The 20,769-nt window shown below is 38.3% G+C and overlaps 1 protein-coding gene across 1 annotated transcript in view; it reads left to right on the top strand.

Annotated features, from left to right (window-relative positions):
* The window catches only part of CFAP44 (cilia and flagella associated protein 44), a 123,110-nt gene that overhangs the window by 84,008 nt on the left and 18,333 nt on the right, over positions 1-20,769 (top strand). Inside the window, exons 23-26 of the mRNA XM_037057378.1 lie at positions 2,873-3,069; positions 5,503-5,677; positions 12,713-12,890; positions 19,289-19,786. Of these exons, the coding sequence (XP_036913273.1) occupies positions 2,873-3,069; positions 5,503-5,677; positions 12,713-12,890; positions 19,289-19,786 (1,048 nt within the window). The remainder of the gene's footprint in view (positions 1-2,872; positions 3,070-5,502; positions 5,678-12,712; positions 12,891-19,288; positions 19,787-20,769) is intronic.

Here is a 20,769-nt window from a genome sequence, read left to right as displayed (position 1 = left end):
TTACATGCTTTTACATATTCTTGACCTTTGTTCTGAGATTTAGTCAAGGTATTTGAAAGCAGCTTGATTTTTATAGGCTTGCTTTCAATCTTTGTTAGGTGGGATCAGGCAGCCTTTGGTACAGAGCTACTTTTTCCTGCCACTAAGATAAGATTCTTCTGAGCACTCTACCCCTTTGTCCCATGTGTTATAAGGCTTGTGAAAACATAAGCTATTCCAACCTGTGTGGGGGCCTGAGGATTGTTCTACCTGCTGCCTTCGGGTGTTTCTTTCCCCAGCCTCAGGTAGACTCTTCACACATTATGTGCTGATGAGGACTTACCTGAGGCTGGAAGGGAGCCCTTTGCAGATCTCCAGATCTCCTTCTCCATGCAGCAATCTCCTCTCAGGTACTCTGTCCTGTGAATTATGGCCTTTGTTACTTGGCATCAAATCCCTGAATATTTGAATTCTTGGATAATACTAGAATATATAAATTCCTAAATTATATCTAAATTGCTACCCATCAAGAGATGAAATTAAGAGGTTCTTTTCAGCCTGGCTGGCGTAGCTCAGTGGATTGAGCACAGGCCTGCGAACCAGAGGATCGCGGTTCAATTCCCAGTCAGGGCATGTGCCTGGGTTGCAGGCCAGTTCCCTGCAGGCCAACTCCCAGCAGGGGACGCACGAAAGGCAACCATACATTGATGTTTCTCTCCCTCTCTCCTTCCCCTCTAAAGATAAATAAATAAATAAATCTTTAAAAAAAAAAAAAGAAGTTCTTTTCAGGAAGAACCCTCAACATAGTATATCCTATGTTTGACTTGAATATATGTAATATGTTTGTAAATATATATGGCAAATGTGACTCTTTCACAAAAAGATATATAGGCAATATTGCTAGTTTTTATTTTATTTAAATTAACCCATATTTGACTCTGGGCTCCTATTCCACCAAGTTGATAAGAAAGTCATTTTTAGTACCACTGAGGCTCGTTGTCCCAGCCTGTCTGCTTTTTTCAGCCTTTGAATCTATGGATTCTGTGCTCCGCTGGAGTGGGCAGTCTTTAGTAAGGTTGCCAGGACTCAACACACCAGCAGCCATCATCCTTGAGGCCTGGTGTCTCCTGAGATGCTGTCAGAAGCAGAGAACAAGTACCCACAATTCTAGGACCCAATTTGCCCAGTTGAGCTCCACATCAGCTGGAACCTCTTCCTCACTGCTCTCCTTGCCCTCAAATACGTGTTTCTTTAACTCCCTGTTTTCCCACCCTGGTCCAGGCCTGAGCCTTCATAGCTTGGTGTCTTCAAAAAACATATGGAAGGAAATAATAAGAACCTAGCTCTCTGGCTGGAACTGAGGAGAAGATAAATTTGTACCACTGAATAACACTGGGTATTACCAGTGTTTTCATCTTACCAGTCTAATAGGCCAAATATAATAACTCTTCATTGAATAATTTACATTATTTTTATTATTGATGAAGTTGAGCATTTGTTTTCATGAGTCTATAGTTCATCTATCTTTATTGTTAGAATTGCCTATTTAGATTCCTTTTTTTTTCATTTTTCTTGGAGTCTTGTTTATTTCCCCCCCCCTTTGTTTTTGGTTATAGTCTCTATTTCTGTAAGTATTTGCCTTTTGATATATACATCATAACCACTTTCTCCTACTCTGCCATTTGTCTTAAACTTTGTTCATATTTTTAACTGCACTAAAGTTTTAAATTTTGATGTAATCGAAAGTATCCATTATTTCCTTCATGTTATCTGGGTCTCATGGAAAGACTAAAATTTAAAGAGTGAAAAAAATTCCCAAGAAGATAAAGGGAATAAGTCTTACAGAGATGAGAAAGATACTATGCTATGAGAGAAAATGGAAAAATAAAAAGAAACAATAAGCCATTTTAAAAGGAGAAATAAAAGGATTGAGTCAAAAAACAATGAGAGAGGCAAATAAGCTAGGAACAATTACTATGCACAAAAAAATTAAATTCTAAAATTAAAACATGGGGGGATAATTATGAATAAGTGCCAAAAATAGCAACAGTTCAATTGATGAAGAAGAATTTTTAGAAGATAAATCTTACCCTGACTGGGTGGCTCAGTTTTTTGAGCATCGTCCTGTACACCAACGAGACACAGATTTGATTCCCGGTGAGGACACGAGCCTAGGTTGAGGATTCCATCCCCAGTCAGGGAATATGTGATAGGCAGCTGATCAATGTTTCTCTCTCATGTTGATCTTTCTCTCCCTCCCTCCCTCCCTTCCTCTTTATTTCTCTAAAATCAACATGTATGTCCTCAGATGAGGATTAAAGAAAAAAAAAGATAAATCATTGTGGGCTGTATGAGAAAGGGGAACTAGAAAGTGGTATGACTTTCTGAGCTTGATGTTTCTTACAGAGGCAAATAGAATAATATGATATATATGAGCTATATGGCATATATCATCTCACTTTATTTATATTTAAAATACATAATATAGGAGATGTAAATAACACAGGAGATATGTATATAATATAAGTAGATAGAGGGGTAGATTGCAATTTCTTAGTTTGAGATGATCCTTTTACCATTAAACTATAATCAACTGAAAACTTCTATTTTTCTACACATTGCCAAAACAGTAACATTATACTAATTAATAATGGACTGTTTAGTATTTACATTAGAAACAAATTTCTACTTGTTCTTGCTTTTTAACAAAATCCTATCCAACTTCCACCACAGCCTTGTTGGTATATGGGTGATTAAATTTTGGATCCAATATGATATAATGATATTATTTATAAGCACAGTGTATTGTGGTCTTATTTTATTACTTAAAAATCATGTAGAATGGTTACAATGATTAAAATGGTGATTAGTGAAGATATTTGTGTTTTTTCAGGTTTCGTGACTCATTGGAAAGCGACACTGTTGTGGTTCATGCCATACAGAGTGACCACAAGATATCCTCCTACAGGCTTGCGAAGCCCTCGAAGTACTCCAAGTTCAAACGGGCCAGCCAGTCAGATAGACGAGCAAGCAAATTGGAGAGATTTGAAAAAGAGGGAATTGGAAAAAAGGATAGCCAGAAAGACGCAGGTAACTTAAATGACAAGAAGGCTTTTAAATCCTCTAAGATTTCAAAACCAAATTATATTTTTGTGGGCAGAACATTGGAATGCTTTTTGGTGGCTTGAGCTCATTCTCTTGTCTCCTATCCTTTATTTCTTTGGAATAAATAATCTAAAGAACTTTATATGGTTGAGATTGAGAGGCTATGTTTCTCCAGAAAATGCTCCACACCAACTTTCTTATTTAGTACAGGCTGCTAAAGAAAACTCATCCTGATCATGTGACTTAGAGGGTAAGAGGACCAAAAGCTGTTGCTTGTTGGGTTTTTTTTAAACTTCCTGTTATCTACTTATCCTTAAATCTAGGACTTCCCCAGAGGCTAGTTTCCAGGCACCGCTCCACCCCAGAGCATGGGGCTAGAACACAACATTTCAAACTATTTTCCAAGAGCATGTGCTTTGAACAAAATGATGAGGTGAGAATACAGATGTGAAACTAGTTCATGCAGTTCCTGCGAACTGCCTCTTGTAACTGCCCACAGGGTGACTGCGGATGACTAGATGGAGGACCAGCATTCAGGGAATGGCTCGGAGAGCCCAGTCAAGCACAGATTGAGGGCTCGTTGCCTGGCCAGGTCTGAGCTAGTGCCTGGGATACAGAACTGACATTAAAGCTGGTGTTTATCCTCTTCACTGAACAGCTCATTTAACAGCTCTTTTCTGCCTCTAGGGTAAATTCTGAAACCATTATCCCAGTATTTTCTTCTACAATGTATCCCTATTCTTTTTCGTACTAGTGATGTGTCCTCATTACCATTCAACTTGTATTTTTAGTCTTTTGTCCTGTTTGCTGCTTCCTAATAATGCTTGGTGCTTGCATAATGAAGCCCCTGCCAGAGTGACCAATTCACTCTTCCCTTTGAATTCTACCAGTTCATGGGGATCCAGGCTGAATTACACTAAAAAAAAAAGCCTTCCATGACCATCAGCCTACATTAAACTCTTCCTTTTCTGTACTATTATATACTTGAAATATGACATAATGAGTTATAGCTACATGGCCATCTCATTAACTTTTTTCATGTATCTCTAACATACATCTCTGGGTAGCTTAAACATGAATTGAGATGCTTATTGATAAAGCCAATAACTTTTCCCCCCACAGGAGACAGCTTTTATTGATGTTATCTCCAGAAACCAAAAGACCATGTACTTACTTTCAGTCACCCCCTATTCCCTCCAGAATCTCACATTGTTTTACTTGGGGAAGGGATATAAATTATCTTTTGGTTTTCTAAAGCCCTAGAGTTTCTCTTTCCTTTGTAGTCTTAGGAATTCAGAATCAGTACTGTTTTGTTGTTGTTTTACAGCAATGCGTGCTGCCTCTACGTAGTAACAATCGGTGAGGGAGTGTGAGGGATACACAGGAATACAGCAAAGTAGCGTATAAAACGGCCAGCTTCAGTGGCTTGATCCTTCTTTGGTTGCATTTCTCTTCTTGCTATATCATAACTTTCTGAATCACATCCAGGATTTCCCCTGCCAGCTGTAGACCCAGTCCCAGAGCCACGAGATGAGCTCGTCTCATGGGTACGTTAGTGGTCTGCAGAGACTCATAGCATTAGGTCAGGCATATTTTGCTTCCCCCATATATCTTTTCTAGTTTCCCATCCAGTTCAAGGGCTACAGTTTCTGGAGCACTAGTGGGACATGTGATAATTTGGACTGTCAAACTCATATTTGAGAAGATTGTGTATGTACCAGTATTTTTCACACCATTGAGTCCCTTCCTTTTTGGACTGTAGTCAGAACCAGTCGTTGTTCACATTCTTGTTTCCACATACCAGGTAAGAGACTGACATTCCCCTTGAGTCACTACTCCCACAGCTCCTGATCTCAGCTGCATTGGCAGTTTTCAGCGACGGGACCTCAGATATGCCATGCTATGCAGCCTCGTCCATCGTCTTGTGCAAGGGCCTAAAGCCAATAACTTTAAAATAATAGATCTGATTGTATGTTTCTGATCAGTTTTTAAGTTGGCCACAGACCACTTCAGTTGGTACGGTATATGTCACCTCAAATACTACATCTCAAATAGGACTCATTTGCTTTACCTTTCCCCTACTCTCATGCCACAGACACTCCTTCCCCACTTCTCAATATATATGCCAGTGGTCCATCATTATTTAATCTCACTATCTAATAGTTTAATGTATATGTCTTGTCTTCCCACCTTTTCAATCAGGTTCTTAAAAACAAATATCCTAACTTAGATCTCTTTATTTTGATATTTTAAAGTACTGATTATGGGGTTGAATTCATGCTAGTTGCTTAATAACCACTGTGATTTACAGATTCATTATATTCTCTGAATTTAAAAAATGATAGATTGAAAAAACGATTTGAGAATTTTGTTTTGATGTTTCAAAAAGACTGAAAAAAATGTTGACTCTCTGTGCAGCTGGGAGTATTAGTGTGCAAGAAGAATCAGTTATAGAAAAAGGGAAGCAATTTCGGCCTAAAACCCTCAGCCAAATCATGGTGGAAAATCAAATTGAGAAAACGAAGAAACTTGTATTAAAAGCTGAAAGGGCACGACAAAAGATTCAGCAACGAAAAAAACAGTGGGAGGACCTGTAAGTTTTTATGTAAACTTTTAGTATGAGTCTTAAAATATCTTTATTTTTTAAATGCTTCATTTATTTATTTTTTTAGGGAGAGGGGAAGGGAGGGCAAAAGAAAGGGAGAGAAGCATCAGTGTGTGGTTGCCTCTCATATGATCCCCACTGGGGGCCTGGCCTGCAACCCAGGCTTGTGCCCTGACTAGGAATTGAACTGGTGACCATTTGGTTCACAGGCCCATGCTCAATCCATTGAGCTACACCAGCCAGGTCTAAAATATCTTTAACAATGTCAATAAATATGAGGTCTTTTTTTTTTTTTTAAAGAAAGAAGTGAGAGAAATATTGAGGTGGAGATCTTGGAAACAGTTCCGCTGGATCTTTCAGGGTGGTGATACCTTGGTGGAACCTCTACGATCTAAGAGTTTCAGGACCAGGAATCCCATGTTACTGATATTCTGAGAGGGATTTTTAAGGATTAAGAAATACTTCTTATCCCAACATCAAAAAGATATTCTCCCGACAGTCTTCTAACATCTTATAGTCTTGGCTTTTACCTGTTGGTCTCTAACCATCTGAAATTAACTTTAAAAGTCTACTATGAACTACTTATATTTAACAAGCATGTGCTTTCATTTGTCGATTTGCCACCTGTATATTTTTGGCAAAATGTCTCTTCATATGTTTTGTTCATGTTCAAATAAGATGTTAGCTATTTAAGTGTTGAGATTTGAGATTTTTAAAAAGATATTCTACAGACCAGTCCTCTGTCAGATATGTTGTTTTCAAATGTTTTCTCCTCGTCTGGAGCTTGTTTTTTCGTTCTCTTAACAGGATCATCTGCAAAGCAAAACTGTTTTGATTTTGTTGAAGCCCATTTATCCGTTTTTCCTTCTGTGAATTTTGATTTTGGTGTCAAGTTTAAGAATTCTGCCTAACACTAGGTCCCAAAGATTTTCTTCTGTTTTTATAAAAGTTTTGTAATTTTACACCAAATATTTAAGTCTGTAATACATTTGGTGTTCATTTTCGTATAAGGTGTGAGATTTGTGTTTATATTTCTTTTTCTTTCTCTTTTTTTGCCTGTTGATGCCTAATTGCTCTGTCATCTTTTGTTGAAAAGCCTCTATTTCTTTCATTGAATTGCTTTTGCACTTTCATCAAAAGTCATCTGGGCATATTGGTGTTGGTCTATTCCCAGTTCACTTTCTGACCCAATGATTTTTGTGTCCCTCTCCGAACATACACTTCTGGATTACTGTGGCTCTGTAATAGGTCTTGAAATTGGATAGACCAATTTCTCTCATTTTATTCTTCCTTTTCAAAATTATTTTAGCGATTCTAGTTACTTTGATTTTTCATATAAATTTTAGGATAATCTTGCCTATGTTTATGAAGAATCTTACAGAAATTATGGTAGGAATTGTGTTAAGCCTTGTATCAGTTTGGAGAAGATTGGCATATTTATTATGAGTCTTTTAATCCATGAGCATGGTGCGACTCTCCATTTACTTAGATCTTTGATTTCTTTCATTCATTTTGTTGTTTTTCACTATAAAAGTACTACACATATCTTGTTAGATAACTGTAAATAGTATTGTGCTTCTAATTTTGGTGTCCGTGTGTTCACATGCATTGCTAGTGTAGACGTACAGGGGATTTTTGTTTGTCTGGGTGCTGGGACCTTGCTGCGCCCAGAGGGGTTTTGGGGTTGGGGGGGTGTTCCTTGGCATTTTCTGGGTAGACTTTCATGTCATTTGTAAATAGGGACAGCTTTATTTCTTCTTATTCAATCTCTTCACTTCTTATTTCCTTTTTTATTTTTTGCACTGGCGAGAGCTTTCAGACCTATATTAAAATAGAACAAAGAGAGCTAGCATCTAGTATTCCTCCTCTTAGTGGGTAAGCATTTAGTATTCAAACATTATAACTGTTTTCATCCTTTTACTTCAGCTATCTTTGTTGCTTTTTTGAGGTTAATGTATTATTGACAGCATATAGTTGGGTTATGTTTTTTTTTAATTTTAGTCTCCAGGATTTTATTTCTTTAAGTCAATGGTAAGAATTGTTTTTTTTCTTTGTTAATTTTTTAAAAGATATTTTATTGATTATGCCATTACAGTTGTCCCATTCCCCCTCTTCATTCCCCTCCACCCTGCACACCCTTCCCACCCACATTCCCCCTCTTTAGTTCATGTCCTTGTGTCATAAGTTCTTTAGCTTCTACATTTCCTGCACTATTCTTGCCCTCCCCGTGTCTATTTTCTCCTCACCATCTATGCTACTTATTCTCTGTACCTTCTTCCCCCTCTCTCCTCCTCCCACTCCCCTGTTGCTAACCCTCCATGTGATCTCCATTTCTATGGTTCCGCTCCTGACCTAGCTATCCTTTTAGTTTGCTTTTGTTTTAGGTGTGGTTGTTAATAACTGTGAGTTTGCTGTCCTTTCACTGTTCATATTTTTTAATCTTCTTTTTCTTATATAAGTCCCTTTAGCATTTCATATAATAAGGGCTTGGTGATGATGAACTCCTTGAATGTGACCTTATCTGAGAAGCACTTTATCTGTCCTTCCATTCTAAATGAAAGTTTTGCTGGATAAAGCAATCTTGGCTGTAGGTCTTTGGATTTCATGACTTGGAATACTTCTTTCCAGCCCCTTCTTGCCTGTAAGGTCTCTTTTGAGAAATCCACTGACAGTCTGATGGGTACTCCTTTGTAGGTGACTGTCCCCTTATCCCTTGCTGCTTCTAGGATTCTCTCCTTCATTTTAGTCTTGGCTAATGTAATTCTGATGTGCCTTGGTGTGTTCCTTCTTGGGTCCAACTTCTTTGGGACTCTCTGAGCTTCCTGGATTTCCTGGAAGTCTATTTCCTTTGCCAGACTGGGGAAGTTCTCCTTTATTATTTGTTGAAATAAGTTTTCCACTTGCTCCTCCTCTTACCCTTCTGGTACCTCTATTATTCAGATGTTGGAATGTTTAAAGATGTCCTGGAGATTCCTAAGCCTCTCCTCATTTTTTTGAATTCTTGTTTCTTTATTCTTTTCTGTTTGGTTGTTTCTTTCTTCCTTCTGGTCCACTCCCTTGATTTGAGCCCTAGTTTTCTTTTCATCACTATTGGTTCCCTGTGCATTTTCCTTCATTTCACTTAGTTTAGCCTTCATTTTTTCATATAATTTGTGACAAAATCAACCAGTTCTGTGAGCATCCTGATCACAGGTGTTTTGAACTGTGCATCTGATAGGTTGGCTATCTCTTGGTCACTTAAAAGTATTGGCTCTGGGGCTTTGATTTGTTCTTCTGTTTGAGCCATATTTTTTTTTGGTCTGGTTGCGCCTGTTACATATGAGGGGCGGAGTCTTAGGTGTTCACCAGGGCAAGGCAACCCAGTTGCTGGGTTGTGACACTGTATGTGGGGGTGGGGCCAGAGAGGGAACAATGGTGCTTGTTCATCTCTCTCTCGGATTTCAGTCTCCTCTGCTGCTTCCCACAAGCAAATTGGGCCCTTCTGGTTCTGGTTCCTGGGTGGGTGGCCTCGTGTTCATTCTAGGACCCTGTGGGTCTCTCCAATGAACTCTCCTGTGAGGCTGTGAATCTCTCCCAGCACCTCAACCCTCACAGGTTTTTTTCAATTGGTGCTTTTAGGCTTTATTTCCTGTCACTGGGGCTCTGGGTTGTGCGGTCTGTCTCACTGCCCATTTTTAGCCTGGTTTATCTGCACACGAATGTGTGACTGTGGTCAACCAATGGCCTTGAGCGCCTCACTGGGGTTTGCTCATTTCTTCCCCACACACGGGTCTGCTAACCATCACTTTTTCCTGCTGGGACCCCTCTCCACCTCCACTGACTCTGCCCCTCTTACCAATCTGGATGAATGGTTTGTTATTCAACTTCTGCACAGTTAACTTTTCTGTCTGTTCTGGTTCTTTTTTTGTTTCTAAATTTTTGTTGTCCTTAAGTTTGGTTATGCGAGGAGGCACAGTATTTCCACCTATGCCTCCATCTTGGCTGGAAGGCAGTTGGGTTATTTTTTTTAATTCACTCTGTCAAATCTCAGTTCTTCAATTGGTATATTTAAGTCATTTATACTTAATGCAATTATTGTATTTGAAGCTTGTATTTGCTATTTTATATTTTATTTTCTATTTGTTCTCCTAGATTCTTTGTTTTTTCCTTCTGTCTATCATTTAATTGAATATTTTAGAGTTCCCGCATGATTATCCATAGTGTTTTTTAGTATATTGTTTTGTGTAGCTGTTTTAGTATTTGCTCTAGGCATTACACTATGTATACACAACTTAATACAGTGTACTAATGTTGAAATTTTATCATTTTGAATGAAGTGTAGAAACTTCACCTGCTTTTATGTCCCTTGCCCCCTCATTTCCACTGTTCATAAAATAATTGTATAAATATTTCCTCTACATATATTTTAAAACGGTAATGTTATAGTTTTCCTTTAATCACTAAATATAACAGATGATAGAAGTGAAATGTCTTTTCCAATATTTTTGCTATTCCCATTTTAATTACTTCCTCTTTGCTGTTCCTAGTTTTCTTTTATTTTTTCATTTGTATTTAGAGAATGTTTTAAAGCCATTCTTTTATGGTAGGTATCCTGGTGACAAATTCTGTTAGTTTTTCTTCATCTAAGAATGGTTTGATTTCCCCTCCTACTGTGCATAGAATTCTGTGTTAATAGCTTTTATTTTCAGCATGTAAAAAATATTGTGCTTCTTCTTGCTGGCCTCCCTGGTTTCTTATGATTTGTCTGCTCCCATTGAAATTGTTTTCCTTCCATACATAAGGTGTTATTTTTCTCTTTCTGCCTTCAAGACTTTTCCCCCCTTGTTTTTATTTTTCGGAAGTTTTACCATGCTGTGTCTTGGGGTAGATTTCTTTAAACTTATTCTTTGCTGGATTCATTAAACTTCTTGAATCCGTATGCCTGTGTCTCCTGCCAGCTTTGGGAAAGTGTTCAGCCATTTATTATTTATTATAGTTCTTTTGAAGTCCTTTCCTCTTTTTCTTCTTCTCCCGGGACTCCAATGACACAAGTATTAGGCTTCTGAAGCTCTGTGTGTTTTGTTGATGCTGTTGTTTGTTTGCTTGTTTGTTTCTGGTGTCTTTTCTTTCTGTTGTTCAGATTGGGTAATTGCTTTATTCTATCTTCAAATTCACTGATTCTTTCCTCTGCCGCCTCCATTCTGGTATTGAGCTCATCCTTTAAGTTTTATTTTGGTTACTTTATTTTTCAGTTCTAAATTTCTACTTCATTCTTCTTTATACCTTCCATTGCTTTCTGAGACTTTTTCTTTCACTTGTTTTAAGCATCTTCCTAATTATTTGCTGGAATACTTTATGATGGCTACTTAGATTCTTATTAGATTATTTTAATGTTCTAAACTTGGGGTTGGCACCTGGCAATTGTATTTTCTCATTTAAGTTGAGGTCATCCTGATTCTTGGTATGATCTCACTTTACAAAGTTATGACCTCAAGCCAGGAATCAGGTGATTTTCTTTATTAAAATCTGGACATTTGGGGTGTTATGAGACTTTAGATCTTATTTACGTGTTGTTTTAGCTGGATTTCTCTCACTTCAGCAGGATAAGGAGGAGTGCCATCTCATTATGAGTATAGAAGCCTAGGTTACCCAACCTTCCCCAACTGACACCTGAGGAAGGAAGAGGCGACTTGCTGGTCAAGAGTTGGAGTTCCCATTAGGCTCTCCTTAATACCACTTTACTCTTCAGTTGGCCTCCACTGATACCGTGGAAGGGATGGAAGTCATCACTTTCCAACAGGCATCCTCAAACACTACCTCAGCAGGCAGAGATAGACCATCTCGTTACTACTACAGGCATTCGAGGTTCAAGCTATCCTATGGGGTCACTACTGACATGGTGTGGCTCGTTACTTCACTATGGAGATAAGAGTCCTGGTTTTCAGGACTTGCCTTCTCTGACACCAACCCTGAAGTGATTATTTTGCCTTGTTAAAGCCAGGTAATGGTAGAAATCTAAATCCCCATTTGGCCTTTGCAGGCATGGGTGGATGTGTGGTCACAGTTTTTTTCTGTGGGTTTGGCTGGAATAGAACACTTCCTGCCTGGAAGTTTTCTGTCTTGCTATTCTGCTCCTTTCTTAATTATTTGACCAGAGAATGCAGGATTTTGTTTATCTTTTGTTGTCTAAAACTATTGGTGTTTCTGAATTGCTATTTTCTTTTTTTTAATTGTAAGTGAGATACAATATTGTATTAGTCTCAGGTATACAGCATAATGATTTGATACTTATGTACCTTACAAAGTGATCAACATGGAAATCTAGTCACCTTCTATCAGTTTACAAAGTTATTACACTATTATTAACTATGTTCCCTATGCTATACCTTACTTACATCCTGTGGCTTATTTGATTTGTAACTGGAAATTTATGCCTTTTCATTCCCCTCACCTTATTGACCCATCCCCAACTCTCTTCCCATCTTGAGTTGCTGTTTTGGGGGCTCCAAGTATGAGATATATGAGGCAGAAATAAAATCTAGAAAACATACCATCATATCCTTGGGTCCCAAGGTTCTCTGTGGTCTGCCTTCTTCTTTTCACATTTCAGAATCTTATGTTTGTTTTATATATGAGGTCTGTCCAGAAAGTATCCAGCCATGTAATATCAAAAATAGAGACATTTATTGAAGAATATACAAGATACAAGAAACGTTGTACATGCTCATATGTATGCATAACCCATAGACACAGACAACAGTGTGGTGATGGCCAGAGCAAAGGGGACAACGGGTACAGGAGCTTGGTGGGGATGGACAAAGGGGGAAAATGGGGATATCTGTAATAGTGTCAACAATGAAACTAAAGTAAAAGATAAATGAAAGGTCAACTTTAAAAAATGCTTGAACTCTATAGACAAATCACATAGCAGATTAAGAATTAAACTTTTGCTTCATGACTGATTATGATTATATGCCTATAATAAAGTAGACAAATTAGAGTTTATTGTTATTTTTGGGGCTGGGTAACCTACTTGTCTCGTAGGTACAAGAGTAAACCTGCTGATGATTATGAAGATCCCAAAGATGTTCAAGCCATCAAAGAGGCTCAGGTGTACATGGGAGACTTCAATCTGAAGACAGCCCCAGACTACAAGATACCCGAGCACATGAGAGTAAATGCTGCCAAGAAAGAAGAGGAACTGGGACAGCTAGACTCTATGGTACTTACCCACGGCTTGTGCGACCGTGAGAGGCACCTGGGTTTTTAACTGAATTCTGCTAAAACCTCCCATTTCAGTATTAGGTCCATAATGACATAGTCATAGAAATTTAGAACTGTAAAAGACCTTTATGTTTATGTTTATGTAGGCCTCAGTCCCCTCATTTTTCAGAAAGGGGGCATTATTTTAGATAATCATAAAAAATAATGGTGGGAGTTTTTTTATTATTGATTTAATCTTCTCATACTAATAATTAGTCTACTCAAATTTTCTATTTCTGTATGATTTACACTTGGAAGATTGTATATGTCTAGGAATTTATTCATTTCTTCTAGGTTGTCCAGTTTGTTGTTGTATAATTGTCAATAGTAGTCTCTTGCTAATAGTGTTTCTGTGGTATTAGTTGTAACTTCTGTTTTATTTTCTATTTTTCTTGGTGAGCATAGCTAAAGGTTTGTTGATTTTGTTTATCTTTTTAAAGATCCAGCTCTTAGCTTCATTGATCTTTTCTATTGTTTTTTAGTCTCTGTTTTATTTAATTCTACTCTGATTTTTATGAACTTCCCTCTTAGATATACTGTTTTGCATCCCATACATGTTAAAATATTGTATACCCAGTTTCATTTGTCTCCATGTATTTTGATGCCCCCATTGATTTCTTCATTGATGTTGAATAGCATGTTGCTTGATCTCCACATATTTGTTATTTTTCCTTTTCTTACTGCAATTAATTTCTAGTTGTGTACCATTGTGATTGGAAAAGATGCTTGATGAGATCTGACTCTTCTTAAACTATGGAGAATTATTTTGTGGCCTAACGTGTGATGTATTCTGTACAATGTTCTACATGCACGTGAAAAGAATATGTATTTTACCACATTTAGATAGAATGCCCATGTCTATTATGTGCATCTAGTCTAATATGTGGTTTAAAACTGATGTTTCCATATTGACTTCCTGTTTGAATTATGTACCAGGGGTGTCCAACCCGCAGCCCACGGGGCACATGGTTCCCCGGATGGCTATGAATGTGGCCCGACACAAAATTGTAAATTTACTTAACACAGTATGAGATTTTTTTGTGATTACATGTTGCAATGTATTTAACGTGTGGCCCAATGCTTCTTCTTCCCATGTGGCCCAGAGAGGCCGAAAGGTTGGACACCACAGAGTCATTGATAGAAGTAGGTGCTTAAGGTCTCCTACCATTATTATGTGCTATCAATTTTTCCTTTTATGTCTGTTAATATTTGCTTTATATATTTTGGTGCTTCTAAATTTGTACATAAGTTTGATAAATGTTATATTCTCTTGTTGGATTGACCCCCTTTATCATTATGTAATGCCTTTATTTATTTTTTATTATAGTCTTTGCTTCAAAGTCTGTTTTGTCTGATATACGTAGAACTACACTAGCTTTCTTTTTGTTTCTATTTGCATGAGGTATCTTTTTCCATCCCTTCACTTTCAATCTGTGTGAGTTCTTAGATCTGAAATGAGTCTCCTATAGGAAGTGTATAAGATGAGTCTTGTCTTTTTTAATCCATTCAGCTATTCTACATGTTTTTGATTGGGGCATTTAGTCCATTTACTTTTAAAGTAATTATTGATAGGTAGTGCTTATTACCACTCTGCTCCTTGTTTTCTGGCCATCTTTGTCATTCTTCTTTGTTTTTCTCTTCTCTTCCCTTGTCATTTGATGACTTTCCTTCGTGTTATGCTTAGATTTTCTTCTCATCATCTTTTGTGCATCTACTATAGGTTTTTGCTTTGTGATTATTCTGAAGTTCACATATAACAGTATATCTCTCTATCTCTCTATCTCCACATATAATATATATATATATATGACATATGATATATCTTATAGAATGTTCTATGTGCACTTAAAAAGAATGTGTATCAGTGTATTTTAAGTTGATAGCAATTTAAGTTTGAATACATTCTAAAAACTCTACATTTTGCCCTGGCTGGTATTGCTCAGTGGGTTGAGTGCCAGATTGTGAACCAAAAGGTCATAGGTTCAATTTCCAGGCAGGGCACATGCCTGGGTTATTGGCCGGGTCCCAGTTGGGGGTGTCCAAGAGGCAAATAGTTGATGTTTTCTCTCACATCAGCATTTCTCTCCTTCCCTTCCTCTCACTTTAAAAAATAAGTAAATAAGTAAATCTTTTTAAAACAATAAAATAAAAACTCTACTTTTTATCTCTTTCTCCACATTTTATATTTTTATTGTCATGTTTTGCATTTTTTAATTTTGTGTATCCATAACTATTTATTGTAGTTGCAGCTGATTTTACTACTTTTGTCTTTTAACCTTCATGCTACCTTTATATGTGGTTAATCTACTACCTATATTTGCCTCTATCAGAGAGATTTTTACTTTCATATATTTTCCTAAAGAAGTCTCTTTAACATTTCTGGCAAATCCACTTTAATGGTGATGAACTCATTTAGCTTATCTCATCTGGGGAACTATTTTCCTTTCCCTTAATTCTGAGTTTTAACCTTGCTGGGTACAGTTTTAGCTGGAAGCTTTTTTCTTTTAGTACTTTGAATATGTCACACTACTACCTTCTGGTCTGCAAAATTTCTGCTGAGAAATCATTTGATAGTCTTATGGGAGTTCCCTTGTACATAACAAGTTGTTTTTCACTGTTGCTCTTAAGGTTTTTAAAATTTTAATTATAATGTATCTTGGTATCGATCTCTTTTTGAATTATCCGTGCTTCCTGGACCTGATGTCTGCTTCCTTCCTCAGGTTAGGGAAAATTTCAGCCATTATTTCTTCAAATAAGTTTTCTGCCCCATTTTTTCTCTCTTCTCTTTCTTGGACTTCTATAATGTTAATGTTATTCCATTTGATATTGTTCCATAGGTCCCTTAAGCTGTTTCATCTTTTAAAAGTCTTCTTGTTTCTGCTCTGTTTGAATGGGTCCCATTCCCTTATTTTCCAGGCCAATGATTTGTTTTTCTCCTTCACCTAGTCCGCTATTGAATCCCTCTAGTATATTTTACATCTATTTTATTCTTCAGCTCTGTACTTTTGTTTGGTACTTTCTTATATTTTTTATTGCTTTGCTGAAGTTCCAATTTCATTCATCCATTTTTCTCCCAGGTTCAGGGAGTATTTTTATGGTCATTACTTTTAACTCTTTATCATGTATGTTCCTTATCTACATTTCATAAAGGATTTTTTCTGGAGCTTAACTTGCTTTTTTATTTGAAACATATTCCTCTATTCCCTCATTTTGTGTGTCTCTCTGTGTTTGTTTCTATGTATTAGGCAAAGTAGCTACCTCTTCCAATCTTGAAAGATTGATTTGTATAAGCAATGGACCTTAATCCAACATTGCCCTAACTCTTCATTGTCTCTCAAATCTTTGTGATTGTCTAAGCAGACTGATTTTTTCTTGATAGGTCCCAGTTGTTGAGAGCCTGACAAGACCTGTCAGTATTCCAAAGGGAGTATCTCAGCACCTAGATTCAGGCTGATTGAAAGTCAGACCCTGAGAAGCACCTTTTAAAGTAGCAAATATATATATATAATAAAGTATATATAAAAAATAAATATATATACAGTCCTGTGAGACTGCATTCTTGACCCCTGCTGGCCTCCAGGTCAGGCCCCAGGTCAGGGGTCTTTTTGGTGACAGTTGCACAAATCAGAGCTTCAGAAGCTCCTTTTTCAGATCAACCTGTAAGCTGCAGGAGGCCAACAGAGAGCACAAAGATGGCGCTCCCAACTTGTGTTCCCTGCAAGCTCCTTTGTAACCTCTAGATGTGTGGTAAACGTAAAACCTGCCCCTTGGGGTGCTTTAGGACAAGCCTGCCCCTTAGGCTGGTGCTTCAGGACAAGTAAATAGGCCTTTTCACATGAAGACTGGCGAGACGTTTTAATCAGCTATATGTGCCAAACCCTGGGGACTGGTAGCTTGCCAAGAACTGTCTCTCTGAATATTTCAGTCCCATGGGGCCTAACAACACAGTCCCTTGTGACCACCATTGCCAGGTGCTTATGGGGGGTCCCCTGTTGGACTGCATTCACCTGCTGATCTCAGAGGGGCTGCGGGAGGGAGGGTATGTGAGCAGGTGAGCCTGCTGACTTCAGGCAGGCTGTAGGAGTGCATGGGGGTGGGATAGCCCATAGGTGCCAGAAAGTAGAGGGAGCACAAAAATGCACCTATCAGCATCAGTGCTAGCAAGGTGGACTAAGTGCAAAAGTGGCACCTACCAGCACCTTTATCCCTAGAGAAAGTGCCAGGAGACACTTCAAAGTTACCTAATGAATCTCCTTTACCTATGGTCTAGGCACTTTTTTATTGTTTTTGTTCTGGATCCAGGTGAGTAAGTCTACACGTGAGCTCTAAAACTCCTTGTGTTGCCTTTCTGCACAGATTTTTGAGTCTTCTGGCCATAAACCCCATTGGTTTTCAAAGCCAGATATTCTGAGGGGCTTATCTCTCTGGGACAAGTCCCAAGTGTTAGGGTACCTGATGTGGGACATAAACCCCTTGCTCCTCCGGGGGATGCTTTGTGTTTGTGAGATCTCTTCCCATTGTGTGTCTTTGCACTGGGGTGGTTTTGGTGAGACCACATTTCTTCTTCTCCTCCCCATCTTGATGTGGCCCTTTATCTTTTATTGTGGAGAAACTAGCTGTCCAAGTAGATTTAAGGTCTTTTTCAGAGGGACTTGATCTTTGTGTATTGTAGCTGTAGATTTGGTATGCCCATGGGAGAAGGTGAGTTCAGGTACATCTTACTTTGCCATCTTGAACTACACCCTACCCCTGAACATTTTATTAGTGACCATTTGGGTTGCTTTTCTAGCTGTTCATCTAAGGTAATTCTTGTTTCATCTTTCATGTTACACCCCTCACCATAGAAATATGTTCTTTTGACCACAATTTGCCAGTCATCCAACCTGAAATTTCATAGTCTAACTAACTAAAGACGATGGGCAGGTATGATGTCATATAAAACATTGCATTATACTGAAATCCACTTTATTAAAATGGCAGCATAAAGTAATGTAGAGCACACTGTTCTACAAGTCAGAAGACTGGAGTTCTGTTCCCCTGTCTGTTCCTGACTTAATAGCTATGTGAACTTTGTTAGTCATGTAAATGTCCCTAAGTCTCTGTTATATTGTTTGTAAACAGCCAATTAATTCCAATTAACAACAATAAGATATGCCTAGTCTTTCTCATAGGGTTAATGTAATGGTTAAAGTCAATAAATTGTCATTTTTGTCATGGTTAAATGAAAAATCATTGAAAAGTATCAAAGGCTTTTTAAATAGTGTATTTATACATCCCTTCTCCCCACTGGCCAAAGTTTACATATGTGCATATTTGGAAAAGTAGAGAGGGTTGATGTGGAACGAGGGCTTCTCTAAGAGGTAGCCTTAGAGCCAGTAGACTAGTTTGGTTTTCTTCCTTTAGGCTTGGTTCTCAGTCCCCTAGGTGCTTCAGAAGTTGTCCCCACTCACCCAGGTGAGTTTTTGAGTATAAGCCTTAGTGCTTTCAATGTTTATTCCTGAGTGTGTAAAACATTTCCTCTAATTTATTACGTAAATAGTAAGTATACAGGTTTAAGTTGTGTTAGGACTACTTGGAAAAGTGCCTTTTGATCTTTTTTAAAAAAATCCGTGTATTTAAGCAAGTTAACTCTTAACTGTCTTTGGACCATCTAGTTGCCTAACTGCACACAGGAGCAGGGTTGCATGGACCCATAGGCTCTGGTAGTGCATTGAGAAAACACAGACAAGGGAGAGAGCTGGTAAGGAGGGACACATGGATCTGTATGGCACAGCTTGGCTTAGATAAATAGAGAAGGAAATAAGAAAGAGCCCTGGAATCTCTTGGTGGGATATGATACTGGAATTCAGGATCATTACCTTGACCTGCACAAAAAATAGCAGTAACATGAGGCCAAAATACAGACTGTAAATAGACTAAATTATAGTTTGGCCCTCAGCAGGCATACTGAGTGTGAGCCAATGATACTTGTTTCCATCAGAAGAGGAGAGTTTCTTGTGTGTTCCTGACCAAAGAATGACCTCCCCCTCCCTGAGGGGATTCAGCTGAATACAAGCCTTCAGGAACGACTTCCACTGTCGTGGAAGCAGAAGACAGGGGAATTCAGACCTATGAGCCAGCTGTGCGGTACCGCAGGTCATATCCAGACTTTTGCCTCTCCTCCTTTTGGAGAGGCAAAATAGGAAAAAGCCTAAAAACTAGGGAAAAAGTTACTTAGTAGTAAACAAGAATGTTCAGATAAATTTTTATCTTGAATTTTTGTTATGCATACCAGTCAATGCACAAAAGCACATCATGCTTGAAACTGTCCTTTGAGAGTGGATTGTCATTTTGCTTCCTTTCTGTTCTTTTTATCAGACCCATTCAAAGAAAAGGCACATGAACAAGTGCATCCTCTCTCTTCGAGACCTTAAAGTGGCTGTCATCGAGGAAATACAGTGCCTGGTACAAGAGCTGAAGAACATTCAGTCAACTCTTCACATATCCAAGCACATCCCCATCCCGCAAACCCCTGAGATTCATCCAGAAGAAGTTCCTGAAAAGAGATTTCACTACGATGAAGAAATTCTCCTAGCTTTTAAGCAACAGCAGAAAACTGAGGGTGAAAAGATGCCTCCAGCAGAACAGGCAGGGTCTACAGCTGCCAGTGGAAGATTCCTTAGACTCTCTTCTTTAAAGGATGGTGACTTGACCACACGGGACTCATTGGCTAGAACATCGAGGGCATCGACATTCAGTCTAGAAATTTCAAAGTTAACAGAATTTGAAAAAGCAGATCCAACTGACGTAGAGCTGGAGATTATGAAGAGAAATGAGATTAAAAATATTTACATGCAACAGTATTTGGCCAACAGGGTAAGGGGTGAGATTGTGCCTATTTAAAGCTGAAAGAGAATGGAGCAGAAAAATAGATCTAGTTTCTTATTAATTTGTTTATTAAAAATTTTTTTTACATTAACCTTCCCAAACCCTGTCCAGCCCACACAACTCACTAATGGCTTTGCTTCATCCCCATCCTGGTTTTCTGAAAATCACTGTGCTCTGCCCAGAACTTTGGAGCTTTGGGACTTCCTCCTTTTTGGAAGGCTGACTAAGCATTAGGGGCAAATCCATGTTAACTGGCATCTAACTGAAGTCATGGGACAGGGAAGTGATGGAGCAGCTTTTTACATGATGGATGGAACATCATAAAAACCTTCCAGAGGAAATGGGCCACCTTCTGCTTTTCATACTGTCCCCATTCTCTGTTAATGTGCTTTGCTCCAATAGTGAGAATGTTCATGGTAATCAATGGCTCCAAAACTGGTCTGGAGCTAGAATTCCAGCTACTTTTATTTCTAGAAAAATCAAGACCAGACGGGGATCAGTTGTGCAGGAGTTATTCTGTATATGGAAGGAAAAGGACCTTTCCTGGATAGATAGCTCCCTGCTACCCGCCACACAGAGTCCTTTTCCTCATTTTGTCTTTGCCCGCTAGGCACCCCTTACAGCTCCCCAATTTTATTCTTCACCCATCATCTCTATTCAGCCCAGTATTCTCACCCTTCCTGCTTTTTCCTAGTTCCCTCCCCACTATTCTGAGTTTCATATCTCTGCTTTTTCCCTTGCTATTTCCTTCTACCTGCAATGACTTCCTTCCAAAGCTTGAGTCATCATTCAAACTCAGCACAGTTCCAAACTTCTGTCCACATTACTTATTCTCTTTTTTAACCTTCAGTTGCACCTGTAATCAGCACATCATACTTTGTACTAATTTTTCTTGCTCTTTTTTGCCTTAGTTTTGCTTGCAAATTAGGTTATACGGTTCTTGAGGGAAGGTACCTAAATGTTTGATTCCC

The sequence above is a fragment of the Sturnira hondurensis genome, unplaced genomic scaffold, assembly GCF_014824575.4.
Source record: "Sturnira hondurensis isolate 20B ecotype Veracruz unplaced genomic scaffold, ASM1482457v3 Scaffold0009719, whole genome shotgun sequence".
NCBI classification, from domain to species: domain Eukaryota; kingdom Metazoa; phylum Chordata; class Mammalia; order Chiroptera; family Phyllostomidae; genus Sturnira; species Sturnira hondurensis.
This window is presented reverse-complemented; position numbering and strand designations above follow the sequence as displayed.